This window comes from Elephas maximus, chromosome 8 (assembly GCF_024166365.1).
Source record: "Elephas maximus indicus isolate mEleMax1 chromosome 8, mEleMax1 primary haplotype, whole genome shotgun sequence".
NCBI classification, from domain to species: Eukaryota; Metazoa; Chordata; class Mammalia; order Proboscidea; family Elephantidae; genus Elephas; species Elephas maximus.
In genome coordinates this window covers 91,086,451-91,103,267 of record NC_064826.1, presented here as the reverse complement: position 1 = coordinate 91,103,267, position 16,817 = coordinate 91,086,451, and the positions used below count along the sequence as shown (strand labels likewise).

General features: G+C 41.1%; 1 protein-coding gene across 1 annotated transcript in view; it reads right to left on the bottom strand.

Moving 5' to 3' along the window:
* The window catches only part of WIPF3 (WAS/WASL interacting protein family member 3), a 130,888-nt gene that overhangs the window by 77,696 nt on the left and 36,375 nt on the right, over nucleotides 1–16,817 (bottom strand). The window contains 1 exon segment of the mRNA XM_049894047.1: nucleotides 4,924–5,065. Within this exon segment, the coding sequence (XP_049750004.1) occupies nucleotides 4,924–5,013 (90 nt within the window). The 5' untranslated portion in view covers nucleotides 5,014–5,065.

The window sequence follows — 16,817 nt, the reverse complement described above, 5'->3', positions numbered from 1 at the left end:
AATAATTGGGTATAATTTTTAAAATACAGGTGAGACCAAGAGGAAGTCACTTGAACAGAACAAAGAGATACTGAGTGGTTTAAAGTCTGGAAAGGTGTGCATCAGGGTTACATTCTTCAACCATACTTACTCAGTCTGTATACTGAGCAAATAATCCAAGAAGCTGCAATATATAAAGAAGAATGCATCGGGATTGGAGGAAGACTCATTACCAACCTGTGATATGCAGATCATACAACCTCGCTTGCTGAAAGCAAAGAGGACTTGAAGGACTTACTGATGAAGATCAAAGACTACAGCCTTCTGTATGGATTATACGTCAACATAAAGAAAACAAAAATCCTCACAACTGCACCAATAAGCAACATTGTGATAATTGGAGAAAACACTGAAGTTGTCAAGGATTTCATTTTACTTGTATCCACAATCAAAACCCATGGAATCAGGAGTCAAGAAATCAAACAACACGTTGCTTTGGGCAAATCTGCTGCAAAAGACCTCTTTAAAGGGTTAAAAAGCAAAGATGTCACTTTAAGGACTAAGGTGCACCTGACCTAAGCCATGGTGTTTTCCATCGCCTCATATGCCTATGAAAGTTGGACAAAGAATAAGGAAGACTGAAGAAGAATTGATGCCTTTGTATTATGGTGTTGGCGAAGAACACTGAGTATACCATGGACTGCCAGAACAAGTAAATCCGTCTTGGAAGAAGTGCAGCCAGAATGCTTCTAAGAAGCGAGAATGGTGAGACTTCATCTCATGTACTTTGGACACGTTATCAGGAGGGACCAGTCACTGGAGAAAGACATCATACTTGGTAACTAGAGGGTCAGTTAAGAAGAGGAAGATCCTCACGAGACGGACTGACACAGTGGCTGCAACAACTAGCTCAAACATAGCAACAACTGTGAGGTCCAGGCGGTGCTTTGTTCTATGGTACATAGATAGGGTCGCTATGAGTTGGAACCAACTGGATGGCACCTAACAACAACTAGTGAGAGGAATAGAATTATTCATTGGGGGGATGACATTTTGCTTAATTGGTGTTCTGCCCCTGTGGCACAAAAGCAGCCACAGACAATATGTAAATGAGTGTGACTGTGTTCCAAAAAAACTTTACTTATGGGCACTGAAATTTAAATTTCCCGTGTCACAAAATATTTATTATTGTTATTATTGTTTTTGCTTTTAGTTTTTTTCCACTTTGTAACTAGAAATAGTCTGTGGGGTAATATGTGGGATACTGTGAACACCCCATTCTCCAACAATCCTTCATTCACTGGTTTTGCCTTTCGTGGGTGATCCTTACCTGAATCAACCATTATACTATAAGTTACAAAATGATTTTTAATGGTTACCTAGTATCTTTCCCATTTTATAGGCTATAAAATAGTTATTTAATCTCCTTTTTTATTAAAAATTGTGATTGCTTCTTTTTTGCTATTGTTGCTATTATGTAAGTATGCTTTTGATAATATTTATATTTCTGGATATCTATAATTAGTATTTCCTTAAGGAAAAATTGCTTGAAGTGAAACTGGGTCATACAGTATATTCATTTTTATATTGATAAATTGTGTTTTAGGGAGTTACACCAATTTTTGCTCCCACTAGGAGTTATAAGTGCCTGGTTCCTAACATCCAGCCAACACTAAAAAGTACCGTCACCCAAGAGCAAAAAAACCTGTTGCCGTTGAGTCGATTCAAACTCATAGCAACCCTACAGGACAGAGCTGAACTGCCCCATACGGTTTCCAAGGAATGGCTTGTGGATTTGAACTGCTGACCTTTTGGTTAGCAGTCCAATGCTTAACCATTATCCCACCAAGTGAAAAACAGTTTCTCATTTTAATTTGTGTTTATTCAACTCTAGTGAAGTTGAAACATTTGCATTTCCTCCTGCTGATAATATCCTATGTCCACTTTTCTCTTCATTCTTTCTGTACTGATCTGTAAGAGCTCTGTATATACTAAAGATATTAGTTCTTTTCCTTTAATATGGATTGCAAAGATTTTTCCCAGATTGCCAACAAATATATGTTTTTTAAAAAAATATTAAGATTTACAGTTATTTTCTTCCTAAATTGACCTATTACACCATGAGATAGATGGCAAAAAAAAAAAAAAAAAAACAGAAATGGGAAAGAGAATGCAAAAAGTTAACCGAATGCAGAAAAAATTTTTTTTTGACTTCAGCATCTTTAAAAAAATCCTTTAATGAAATATTAAATGTTACTGTGGGCATTCTAAATTCTCTTCTGATCTTTGCAATCACATATATTACACAGCTGATTTCATTATGTACAAAAGTTTTGGAATTTTTAATTAACACAATGGCATAATGCAATCTTTAATTAATGGTAATGACATAATACATTTCATTTGATGCTCATAAAACATTTAAGATCTAATTTTTCACTAGAATACATAGGACTGCTCTGCATATCTTTGTATAAATTCTTGCTGGTTCAGGAAAGGTTAAATACTTTAGTAAGTCGCAAAAATAAAACTATTAGATTATCAGAAAAAATACAATGATATAGTCGGGTTTACTGTTTTTTGTTTTTTGCCACAGAGCACTCCAGAAAGCTTCATTCAACATTTATTGAGTTCCATTTATCTTAATATATAATATAGGGTGGCTACAAGTCAGAATCAACTTCATGGCAACAGGTTTGTTTGCTTTTTTTTTTTTTTTTACTATTTTGGAAGTGCTTATTTTCCCAGGGAAACCCTGGTGCACAGTGGTTAAGAGCCACGGCAGCTAACCAAAAGGTCGGCAGTTTGAATCCACCAGGTGCTCCTTGGAAACCCTACAGGGCAGTTCTACTCTGTCCTATAGGGTTGCTATAAGTCAGAATCAACTCGATGGCACTGGGTTTGGTTTTTTTGTTTGGTATTTCCCCAAATCTCCAACAACATAGGTTTTGATAAGTTTGTTTATTCTGCATAAATTTATGAGTGTATCATGGTATTTAAAATTATAATAAATGGCACTTCTTCAGTGCCAGCAAGTCTGTATAAGATCTATATGATAGTTTCATGCATGGCTCCTTCACTTACAAACTTCATCTCCTTTGATTCCTTATAGAGTAAAATTCTATTTATTTGAGATCAAATTGACAACAGCAGCTCGAAAGAGTAGATAGGAAACTTAGGGGGCAATGAGTTTATGTTAACGGAGTAATTTGAGTAAGGAGGGTGAAAACGGTTGCAAAACTTGAAGAATGTAATCAATATCACTGAGTTGTACATGCAGAAATTGTTGAATTGGTGTATGTTCTGCTGCTCTGCTGTGTATATTCTCGAGAAGAATAAAAGATAAAATCAAAATATATACATAGAAGAATTTCAGCAGTGCAAGTCCAATACTTGTCCCCATTCTTCCTATGCCCTGGTTAGGAAGTTTTCCTATGTAATCCATGCTATATGCTTTCTTTCCCACTAGACTGCCCTCTCCTCAAGAGCAAGGGCCAAGTTTCAGGTAGGTCTTGCTCCTGAGACTTCAGATATGATCGGTGTGCAGTGCTCAGGTCTTAGCAGGTGACATCTCAGGCATCTTCTCCACCTCACTGTGGCCTGTGGCTGTGCAGCAGAGGCCTCAGGCCATCCCTGCACAACCTTTACTGCCCATGGTCTGGTCATCCTTGCATCTCAGGAGAGGGGCGTGCCCGGAGGAGGATGGTGGGTGAGGTTCTATTCCTGGCTTCCGCTGACTTGGCTCATATTATCCCTAAGGCTCGGCCTCTTCATGCCATATCACCCGTATTGTTTAATTTCCGCTGAAACCAGAAGCTGCTGTTCTTGCTAGACCTCCCTCACTGGAGTGGCGCAAGCAATGGGGAATGAGGAAAGGCATACTAGCACTCTTCTAAGACAAGTAGGGGCAAGGAGTGATTTTACCCCCCAGAGGAACGTGGCCATGTCTGGAGAGATTTTTGATTGTCATAATTAGAGGTTGCTACTGGCATCTGTGGTCGCTGGATGACACAGATGGTTAAGCACTGTGCTACCAACTGAAAGGTTGGCAGTTCAAATTCACCCAGAGACGCCCCAGAAGACAGGCCTGGCAATCTGCTTCTAAAAGGTCACAGCCATGAAAACCCTGTGGAGTACAGTTCTCAATGGCAGCTGGTTTGGATTTGGTTTACTGGCATCTAGTGTGTAGTGGCCAGGGATGCTGCTAAAATAAACATCCTACACTGCATAGGACAGCCCCCCTCCCAATAAAATGTCAAAATTGTGGCCCAAAATGTCAATGGTGCCAAGGTTGGGATACCCTGTTCTAAAACCAACCGCTCTCTGCACCTCCCTCCTGCAACCCAAATCAAACTATTAAACTAAGAGAGAGTATCCAGCAACACAAACTGAAATAGACGGAATTAAGCCTTGTGTACATAGGGCAACTTCATTTAGAGATTTGTATTTCATTGTGGTGTGTCATATGACACTTATCTTACTTGAGCACAGAACCAGGGGACAGAAGCCCGAGCTATCATGATCACCATTCAAATGACACACTGGAACTTGACTTGGCACCCCCTCATTGCTGTGCACTTTTAGCATAGCTGAGCAGAGCTGGTACAAGTGGAGGCTCTCATGTAAGATTGCTAGTTAGATGGGAAGTCAAAGATGCAGGCTCAGGAGCCTGGACCACACAGCAGCAATGAGTGGAGAAATTATGTAGACACTGGTAGACTACACTGAGGTGGAGGGTGGCTCTTCGGAGGAAGAGAGCAGGGACGCACTTGGGCCAGGCTGGTCTGGAATCAGACCTTGGAGCCTCTAGAACCAGCTACTTAAGGTAACACTTGCTGTAGGGGAGCTGGGTGGTGGCTGGTTCTGAACATGTAAAACTTTCTACTCAAGTATATTCAAGCAGCTTATGCTCAACAGTAAACCAGGCTGAAAGGCAGGTCTTACCGGGGGTCCTGGCGGTGGGGGAGGTGCAGGAGCTCCCAGAGGAGGGGGAGGTGGAGGCAGAGGAGGTGGTGGCGGTGGTGGCACTGGCATATGTCACGGTGTTGCTGTCTCTCGCTTATGAATGATCTCAAAGGAGTGATTTCTGCTCTGAAAAAGAAAAAAGGCATAGCTCTAAATTTTGATGTCTTTATTCATGCATAAGTAATACATGTCAGGCAGACATATGCACATGGCAGTTTCATCCTTTTATTTATTTATTTATTCATTCAGCCATTCAATAAATACTGTGTGCCCACTGTGTTAAGTGCTGGAGACTGAAAGAAGTAGCCAGAGTCTAGAGATAATTCAGTGATAAAACTGGTAGAATCTAGCTGTTTATGTCTCCAGATAAATTGAATACAAAAAATATATAAATAGCAATACCTCATTCTATAAGGATTTCTCTAGATAACTGAATCCTACCTATGTTTCTTATCTAGAGCTATAACAGAAATACCACAAGTGGATGACTTTAACAAAGAGGAATTTATTTTCTCGAAGTCTAGTAAGCTAGAAGTCCAAATTCAGGGCATCAGCTCCAGGGGAAGGCTTTCTCTGTTGGCTCTGGAGGAAGGTCCCTCTCATCAATCTTCCACTGGACTAGGAGCTTCTCCACACAGGAGCCCTGGGTCCAAAGGATGTGCTCTGCTCCCAGCACTGCTTTCTTGGTGGTATGAGGTCGCCCTGTCGATTCTTTTTGGGTCTTCCTTATTCATTGCCCAGCTTTTCCATGCACATGAGGGGGCTGAAAACTTTATGGCTTGGGTCAGGTACATCTTAGCCCTCAAAGTGAGATCTTTGCATTTTAATGCTCTAAAGAGATCTTTTGTTTTGCAGCATATTTGCCTGATACAATGCATTGTTTGATTTCTTGACTGCAGCTTACATGGGTGTTGATTGTGGGTCCAAGTAAAATGAAATCCTTAACAGCATCAATCTTTTCTCCATTTATCATGATGTTGTTTATTGATCCAGCTCTGAGGATTTTTGTTTTCTTTATATTCAGGTGTAATCCATCCTGAAGGCTGTAGTCTTTGATCTTCATCAGTAAGTGCTTCCAGTCGTCTTCACTTTCAGCAAGCAAGGTTGTGTGGACTACATATCGCAAGTTGTTAATGTCTTCCTCCAATCTTGAAGCCCCGCTCTTCTTCACATGAGTATTTGTTAATTTTCTTTACCTTTTTATACGGTGGCTATTATGTTACAGGCTTATCACATTCATTTCCACAACAGTCCTCTAAGGTCAGTAGTATTATCCCAATTTTTTATAGGTAAGAAAAATGAAGTTCAAAGACATTAAGTGATTTGCCCAAAGTCATACACGGCTAGTAACAAGCAGACCCGCCATTTGAACCCAGGCTTACTAGGTTCTAAAGTCCGGCTTCTTTGCAACAGGGTTAAGAGTCCCCTAGAACTGTATAAAAATTTGAAATGGTATAAAATATTTGTATTTAAGTGCAACCTTTGGGGGAAAAATAGCAACATGATGGTTTTCTTCACAGTTCCAAGGCATTGCAGGAGCTAATCATTGCACAAAACCACAGCTTTCTTAGCATTCCCCTGAAGAAAGGGGTCTAGGTCACTGCCTCTCTTCCAGATGGTAAAACAAGAACAGACAGACTGGGGTAAAAATGACTCATTAAAGCCCACAACATAAAACCATAGCAAAATTGAGCAGAGATCCCAGAAGGTAGTGGACATTTCTTCAGGGTAGCATCAGTGTTATTTTTTAAATACAATTTAACACATAATAACACAGGGCCAGACAAAGCTAGCATTGTTCTGGCTGAATGCTAAAGCTAGTTGGATTTGAGCTCACAATTTAGCTGGAACAAACATAAATTAGCACTTAATTGTATTTGAGAACTTTCTTTCATAAACAGCATTCAATATACACTTTTATAACTTTCTTTCATAAAAGGCATTCAATATACATTTTTATATGATCACTCATTCAGTGACAAAATAATTTCAGCCAAAAATTTGCAGTAGTGATTGAAGGGCAGGCTGAAGTATTAACAGAACAAGAAAAAATATAGAGGTCTCATTATATAAGGTTCTCCTTTTTTAACTAAGACACATGAGAGGAGACAGATCTGCTTCCCTTGGTGAATAACTAGAAAGGGGCTAGAATAATAACCAAAAAAACAAAAAAACTTAAATGTAAGGGTTTTGCTGCTTCCCCAAGGAAAAATTACTATAGGAGAACTGTGACAAACTGTTCATGTAACCTCTCAGCACACAGCTAGACTATATTTCCCAGCCTCCCTTGCAGTTAGGTGTGACCATGTGACTGAATTCTGGCCAACAGAATAAAGGCAGTAGTCAAGTACTCTAGTTTTAGGCCTGACTCATAAAGACCTTTCACCCTTAACTCTTCTCTCATTCTCCGTCCACTGGTTGGAAGCAAAGGCCTTGTGGTTTTGCAGAGCCACAAGATAGAAGGAATGAGTCCCTGACTCACCTTTTGTAAGGCCACCCACCAAACACCAGATAAGATTTTATATGTACAAAAAATAAGTTTCTATGTGTTAGTTGTTATTAGCTGCTGTCAGTTTGGCTCTGACTCATGGAGACCTTGTGTACAATGGTTTCAGACCATTGTGATCCACAGGGCTTTCATTGGCTGGTTTTGGGGAAGGAGAGCACTAGGCCTCTCTTCCTAGTCTATCAAGTCTGGAATCTGTTCAGCATGATAGCAACACGCAAGCCTCCAGTGACATGAGTGGTGGCTGCACTTGAGGTGCATCAGCCAGGAATCAAACCCAGGTCTCCTGCGTGACAGGCGAGAATTCTACGTGTTAAGCCACAGAGAATTTGGAGTTAACTGGCTACAGCCACTAACATTACTTAACCTGCCTAATACAGGAACTAAGTAGAATATAAATTTTTAAACCTTCTGGATGTATTGCACTGGGCAAATCTGCTGCAATTTAAAGAACCCTTTGAAGTTTTCAAAAGCAAAGGTATCACTTTGATAACTAAGCTGCGCGTGACCCAAGCCATGGTCTTTTCAATTGCCTCAAATGCATGCGAAAGCTGGGCAATGAAAAAGGAACACAGAAGGAGAATTGATACGTTCAAACTGTGGTGCTGACGAAGAATATAGACTATACCGTGAACTGCCAAAAAAATGAACAAATCAGTCTTGAAGAAATAAAACCAGAATATTCCTTAAAGTGAGGGTGGTGAAATTTTTCTTGCTTACTTTGGACACATCGTGAGGAAAGACCAGTTGCTAGAGAAGGACATCATGGCTGGGAAAGTACAGGGCCAGCAAATACAAGGGAAATCCTCAATGAGATGAATTTACACAATAGCTGAAATAATGGACTCAAACATGCCAGCAATCACAGAGATGGCACAGGATCGGGCAACATTTCAGTCTGTTAAACACAAGGTCACCATGAGTCAGAGCCGACTTGACAGCAACTAACAACAGCAACAACGTAGGTGCTCAGCACTGCATCAGGTACTTTTAATACATCGTTTTATTTAATCTTCTCAACAACCCTATAGTAGACACTGACATTTCCATGTAACAGATCATCCAAATTTGACTCACAGAAGTTATTTAGCTTCCACTAAATCTCAGAAAGAGTATCGGACCTGAGTTTATAGCCTTGGTCTTTCTGATTCAAATCCTTATGATTTTTCAATTGTACCACATTGTTTCACTAACTTGGTATGATTCAGGTCATAGTCCTTCTCTGCCACCATCTTCCCTTTGCAAAGATTTAAAAGTATTTTTGAGACCCTCAAATGAAAAACAAAACAAAACCCATTGCCACTGAGTCAATTCTAACTCCTAGTGACCTTATAGGACAGAGTAGAACTGTCCCATAAGGTTTCCAAGAAGCACCTGGTGGATTCGAACTGCTGACTTTTTGGTTAGCAGCCACAGCTCTTAACCACTACACTACCAGGGTTTCCCTCAAGTGAAATGGACCCCATAAAGATAAGTCAGTTCTTCACTTGCTCCTCCCACATCACTCCATTTATTTTATCCTTATGAATCTGAACAGGATTTGATGCTCCTGGGACCCTGTCTTGCTGAAATCACAGGGAATGATTTTTCAAACTCTAGGATGAAAGGGTATTTTTATATGCAGCACTTGATGACTGTGAAGGCTTTTTCTTGACAGATCGAACAATTAAGCAATTATCTAAAGAAGTATTTGTTAAAATCTGACAGAAAAGAATACGGAACTCCGGGAGGTACAGGCTGCACCCATGAGCTCCTTGATGCTTTGTGCTCTCCCGACCCATTTAAAAATGTTATTTTGCTCTGAAATGTATTTAAAAAATGCTTAGGATAAAAAAAGCCAGATTTTCAAAGGTTTTTATACTTCCTCCCAACTCAAGAAATACCTCTGAAAAAAATTGCATGAAAATGCACATTAGATATTCAAGCATCAAGAAGAGGGCCAGAGCGGGGGCAGAATGAACACAGGCTCGCTCCCACGTGAGACCCCGAATCCTGGGGTCAGTGCTTGGTCTTAGAATCAGACGGACTTGAGTTCTACTTCCGGCTCTGCTTTTCCCAGCTGCGTGACCTTGGTCAAGTCACTTAACCTTAATGAGCCTCGTTTTCCTCCTTTATAAAAATAGGCTAATTCTTAGCTTTTTATGAGGATTAAAACAAATACTGTAGGTAAAGAACATAGTACAGGTGCGGACACGTAGCAGACACTTAATTGGCAGCTATATTTTTTGTCATCTTCATTGTCACTGACACCACCACAACTACATATAATTATAATAAAAGACGGAGTCTGACAAAAGCCCCAAGAGAGGTTCAGAGTGCTTAGGAATGTTATAATAAATTCAAACTTGGGGAGAGAGGACAATAAATAAATATTTGGTGGAAGTTGTTGCATTTTTTAAAATACACTTTATTTTCTTGAGTAGTTTTGATTTTAAAGAAAAAAAAAAACAATCCAGGACATCTCGCATTCCTGTAGTACATTTGTTACAACTGATGACCCAGTACTGGTACATTGTTAACTGAAGTCCACAGTTTATATTAAGGTTTAACCTTTGTGTTGTACAGTCCTATGGGTTTTGACAAACGCATAATGTCATGTGTCCACCACTACAGTATCGTACAGCATAGTTTCACTGCCCTAAAAATGCCCTGTGCTCCACCTATTTAAATTTTTTTTTCCACCTATTCATCCCTCCCCCCTCCCCACTATAGCATTTTTCAGCAGGCAGAAAGGTGGATATAAGAGTCTGTTCTGGTTAGGAGTCCTGTGTAAGCCTAGGTTCAAGGTGTGAGAATGCAAGCAGCCCAGGATGAGAGAAGAGGAAAAAGCTGGAATCACCAAAAAACAAACCGAGAAAAACCCCCCAAAACTCAAAAAACCCAACCCCTTGCATGTCAAGTCGATTCTGACTCAGGGATCCTCTAAGACAGAGCAGGGAGCCCTGGTGGCACAGTGGTTAAGAGCTCAGCTGCTAACCAAAAGGTTGGCAGTTCAAATCCACAAGCCACTCCTCAGAAACCCTATGGGGCGGTTCTACTCTGTCCTGTAGGGTTGCTATGAGTCAGAATCGACTCGATGGCAACAGGTTTGGTTTTTTCTTTCTAAGACAGAGTAGAACCACCCCATAGGGTTTCCAAGGCTGCAATCTTTACCGAAGTAGACACCACATCTTTCTCCCTCGGAGCAGCTGGTGTATTCGCACCAGCAACCTTTTGGTTGGCAGCTGAGCATTCCACCTTTGTGCCACCAGGCCTCCTTAGCTGGAATCACAGAAAGGCTTAAATGGCATAAAACTATCCTGCAAGCACCTCCTTCCTTGGGCGGATGTCTGTCTGTGGCTACCCATCATCTTTTGACCACTTCTCTGATGTGGGAAGAATTTCTCACATGATGAGTCCTACCTCCCCCAGGCAAAAGCTAGGAACTCATTTCCCAAGTCTCCTGTGCAGGCAGGGTACAGGCTGTGACCACCTACTTGGTTGAGATAGATAACGGATGAACGCGGCACAGAGGGGACTTGGCAAGCTGGAGGGAAGGCCTGGTCTGAAGCGGGAGGCAACCTCTCAGCTCTAGCTGACTGACGTCCTGTTGTTAGGTGCTGCTGAGTCAATTTCAACTCATAGCAACCCCATGTGACAGAGTAGAACTGCCCCATAGGGTTTTCTAGGCTGTGATCTTCACAGAAGCGGATCTCCAAATCTTTCTCCCAGGGAGCCACTGGGTGGGTTTGAACCACCAACCTTTTGGTGAGCACTTAACTATTATGCCAGCAGGGCTCCTGATTGATGTCCTATGGGAATACAAGTCAGATATTCCACTTTTTTCCAAGAGAAGCCCCCAATCCAGATTTCTGTGTGCAATACGATTTTGAAATGTGACTAATTCAAACAACACACCTGCAGGTCACATACTAGATCTAGAGATTGCCAGCACGTCACTTATTTACATAGACCAGGGTATTTGATGCCCATTTCACGTAGGTGATGAACTGTTCTTTCTCCTTCCCCTCTTCTGCCCTCCCTTCCCTACCTAATCAGCCTGCCTATACCCATTTAGAAACAGATAAGGTCTGGGCTTGCCTATCTTGTTAATATAAATACAGATATGGGCCAACTAAACTTTGTGAGCTACTAGTTTGCAAACTAGTATTTACATACTGGTTGCTCTGGTCACGACTATTAATTGCTTTTCAAGAGCAGTTTGTCAGGTTACAGCTGTCCACAAATAGACACTGCTTATTTTTAAATATAAGCAAGAAGGATTAATGCTACCATCTGACGGAAGTATCTTTTGCTGGTTCTAAAAATACTTTTGAATAGGAATGTGATAATAAGGTTCTCTATGAACTCATAACTTTTTACATTTTGACACAGCCTCACTGAGTCACTCAGTTTCTTTGACTATGAAATCAGGGGAAAGTCCTAAGGTTTCTTCACATCTAAACTAATGAAGGCGAAAGGCAAATGAACCCTGCACACCAATCCATTTCTCATATTTATGGCCTCAACAGGGTCCTTCCACCTCTAAGAATCAGACATTGATTTATCAAGGGTTCCCTGTGGCCAGGAAATAACAATATAAGTGCTTGTACATACAAGGCACAAATAAAATAGTTCTCAAAATAAACGTACTAAAGTAAAACAGTCCAGAAACTAAACGATGTACTGCATCAGGCAAATGGGCTGCAAAAGACCTTTTTAAAGCTCAAAAAGAAAACAAAGATGTCACTTTGATGACTAAGATGCACCTGACCCAAGCCATGGCCTTCTCAATTGCCTCATATGTATGCGAAAGCTGGACAATGAAAAAGGAAGACAGAAGAAGATATGATATATCTGAATTGTGACATTGGCAAAGAATAATGGATATACAGTGGACTTCCAGGACTGTCAGAAGAATGAACAATCAGTCTTAAATACAACCAGAATGCTCCTTAGAAGTGTGGATTGCGAAATTTCGTCTCTGGACACATCATCAGGAAAGAACAGCCGCTAGAAAAGGACATCATGTTTGGTCAGCGCAAATGAGGAAAACCCTCAATGAGATGGATTGACACAATAGCCATAACAATGGGCTCAAACGTATCAAAGATAATAGAGATGGCACCGGATTGGCCAATGTTTCCTTCTGTTACACATGGGGTCGCCACGAGTCGGAGCCAACTCGATGGTAACTAACAACATTTTCAAAAGCTTAAGTAAAAAGTCAAAGGAATCTCCAAAACAAAACAAACTCCTCTCCAGGTCATGGTGATAACTCTGTGGGTGGTCACTTTCTGCTGTCCCTTCTTCCTCTGGGCAGTGTTCTCGCCTGCGAGTGCCCACCTCTGTGATCTCATCTCCACCCAACTCTCCCAGTTACCACTCCTCTTGTTTGGTCAAAAAAGGAGTTGTTTCTCTCACTCTCCTCAATGGTATAAAAACCCTGGAAATATTTAGCCTTTCTGGGAGAGGGGTGTTGGCCTGAGTCATTGGGAAAGCTAGAGATGGGGTAGGGGGAAATAAAAAGCACAGGATAAAAAAGCTCTGAGCATTTGTGTTCCAGATAATAATCAACAGAGTTAGCCCTGACATAGCTCTTCCTATGTGCCAGGTGGTATAGTGGTTAAGAGCTCAGCTGCTAACCAAAAGATCAGCAGTTCAAATCCATGAGCCGCTCCTTGGAAACCGTACGGGGCAGTTCTACTCTGTCCTACAGGGTCACTGTGGGTCGGAGTCTACTTGCTGGCAATGAGTATTTAACCCATTCAACCCCCAATAACACTCAATGAGATAAGCGCTATTATTATCTATGTTTCAGATGAGAAAACTGAGATACAGAGAGGTTGAGAAACTTGCCTGAAGTCACACAGTGAATTAATGAAGGAGCTGGCATTCACACCCAGGGCATCTGGCTCCAGAGTCCATGCTCTTAAACACCATGCTAACTTAAGTCATTTGTATACATATGTCTTTTAGAGTTTTTGTCACATCCACCTACCACTTGAACATTTTCTGTAAGTCAACATATGCTTTTAGGAAAATAAGTTTAATTTTTAAAACAAACTTTAAATTACTACCATAAATGGAACATCAATAATAATTGCCATAAATATGAAGTAATAATAAAAATAAACACAGTAATTATCAAAATAAAAATGTTCATCTATGCATCATCTAAACTCATCTCAGGTATCCCTGTCATTTTTAGTTGCCATCCAGTCCATTCTGACTCATGGCGACCCCAGGTATGCACAGTAGAACTGCTTCATAGGGTTTTCAAGGCTGTCATCTTTTGGAACTAGACTGCCAGGCCTGTCTTCTGAGGCATCTCTGGGTGGGTTTGAACCCTCAACCTCTCAGCTAGTAGTCAAGCGCTTAACCACTTACATCACTCAGGGACTCCTTAGGCGTCCCTAGTAATGCACTAACTGTGCTTGGGGCAACAGTGATCTAGAGTGGTGCTTCTCAAACTGTAACGTGGACGGATCACCAGGGATCTTGTTAAAATGCAGATTCTGATTCAGGAGGTCTGGGGTGTGGCCTGAGATCCTGCATTTCTAACAAACTCGCAGGTGACGTCAACATTGATGGCCTGGGGAATCACACTTCGAGTAGCTCTAGAATGTGAAGTCCGTGGGAGGTGCAAATGGTTAACGCGCTCGGCCGCTAACCTAAAGGCTGGAAGGTTCGAGTTCACCCTGAGGCACCTTGGAAGAAAGGCCTGGTGATCTACTTCCAAAACACTGTCACTAAAAACCCTACGGAGCACAGTTCTACTCTGACACACATGGGGTCACATGAGTCAGAGCTGACTCAGCAGCAGCAACTGGGTTTTTTTTTAGAATGTGGAAGCTTGTCAGAACTGCACAGTCTCCACCCAGACACGTTGCATCAGAATCTTTGAGTGTCTTATCAACAAGTGGTTTTTACGCCCACTGAAGTTTGAAAAGTCCTGTTCTAGAACATCAAGGATGACGAAACTCTGCCCCATACAGTAGTCAGAAGTTGTGTCTTCCACTGAAAAGACTCGACTACGTGTCGACTCATTTAATTTTAGCAGGCTGGGTCCCTGATAATGGTATACCGTACTTAGAATTGGCAGTGACACAAAAAAAAGGAAAGGGAAACCAAGCTGAGGGCCCAGTCACCTCACACACAGGTGACACAAAGGATTTCTGACACCTGACAAACACCAGCACAGACAGCAGCTCCTCAAACGGAATCGGCTCAGCCCTAACTGCATGATATTGTTAATTATTCACTGGAATGCTTAAAGGAGTAATGCAGACTTGTCTATGTGGATTCTGAGATGAAGACACACCTTAGCCACAAACCAATATGTTTTCCTTTTATAACATTCTTATTGAAATGCAAATTTTTTCCCAGATCTTTCATTGAATTCATTATAATATCTGAACAGTATTTGAGGAAGAGAAAAATGGAGATATTGATAATATTCGCTATTGGCTCAGGCAATTCAATTAGGCTAAATGCCACAAAAATTGTGTACGTGTGGTTTCCAAGGATAAAGCGAGAAAATATTGGTTTCCTGTCTTTTTTTTTCCCCTGTCCTCGAATTAGCCAAAAGAAGCAATGAGTTTATAAAAAATACATGATATTAATCAGATATATGTACGTAAATCTCATTTTATATAACAGGCTTTTGGAAATGGTACCTCTCTAATTTTGGAAAGGCAAGGTATGCCTTAAGCATATAAAAGGAGTTTACTATTCAATAAAAATATGCAGTCAGTACTATAAAATAATGGGTCATTTTACAAAATAAATTGTTGTTGTTAGGTGCCATGGAGTTGATTCCAATTCATAGTGACCCCACAGAACAGAGTAGAACTGCCCCATAGAGTTTCCTAGGCTGTAATCTTTATGGGAGCAGATTGCCAGGTCTTTCCTCTCGTGGAGCTGCTGGGTGGGTTCAAACCAACGATCTTTTCGTTAAGCAGTTGAGTGCTTAACCGCTATCCCACCAGGGCTCCTTCAAAACAAATTTCCACCTCTGTAATTTATTTTATAATGGTAGATGTTACAATGAAGGTCCTGTTTTGTTTTCCATTCTTATCACTTAGGGTTGTGAATACTCCAGAAAAATGCTCCTTACAAAAATCATTGAGGAAATAACGTGCAGACTGGAGGTGGCTCAGGGTACAAGTCTACGCTAGAGTGAAAGATGGGAAAGACAAACCCTTTGCTTTCAAGTTTGGCTTCTGAAATTTTAGTTTACATACTTCACCTTAATCCTCGTGCTACATCTTCAGGCCAGAGGAGGATCAAACAGATTCTGGAGCCTCCGGTCCCTCATCCTGGGTGAAGTTATGCTAGAATCTCCAGCAGCCCACTCCAGGGAGCCACCGCTCAGCTCTGTCACCTGCAGATTCCTTCCAATGGCAGCAAGCCCAGCTCACTGACAGCCAAGCGTGATAAACTGACTGGCAGAACTACTCCTCAGCCAACGTGATAATCACTCCCCTATTTAATACAAACTCCTTTCAAGACTCTTTACTATTGAGTCAAATCCTACATCTACTCCTTTCTATCTGTCCTGTACTTTACACATCACACTTTTAACATTTTCTTACAAATTGTTTCTTTATACCTCCATATCTTTGTGCATGCTATTCAGCCTGATGCCTTCTCCCCCTGGAAATTTCCTACTAATCCTTTAAAACCCCATTTAGGTGCCAGCTTCTCTGCACAGACTTTGGCAGAGCAAGCTTCTAGACTGGCATTAGGCACTCTGGCAATCTCCTTTTCACATATCTGTCACTCTCCTTTCACCAGACCATAGGCTCCTCAAAGGTTCAAAAAGAGGGACTATATCTTATATAGCTGGTTATTTCAAGGCCTTCTTGCTAAGTGAGAAAGAGCTAGATGGGGAACAACTAGAAAAAAAATGTGTATCTCTATCATCTATCAATCAATCAATCAATCAGGGATCAGGGCAATTGCTCAAGCAAAAGATGGAGATATATCTTGGTGGAACACTTTATGAAAGTTCAATGTGAGTCTACAAATGAGATATTCATCGTGTTGTTGTTGTCAGGTGCCAATGAGTCAGCTCCAACTCATAGCAACCTTATGTATAACAGAACGACACATTGCCTGGTCCTGCACCATCCTCACAATCCTAGCTATGTTTGAGTCCATTGTTGAAGCCACTGTGTCAATCCATCCCATTGACTGTTTCCCTCTTTTTGCTGACCCTCTACTTTACCAAGCATAATGTCCTTCTCCAGTGATTGGTCTCCCTATCCTTGCTTCTAAGAAGCATTCTGGCTATACTTCCTCCAAGACTGATTTGTTGGTTCTTCTGGAAGTCCATGTTATATTCAATATTCTTCGCCAACTCTACAGTTCCAATGCATCAATT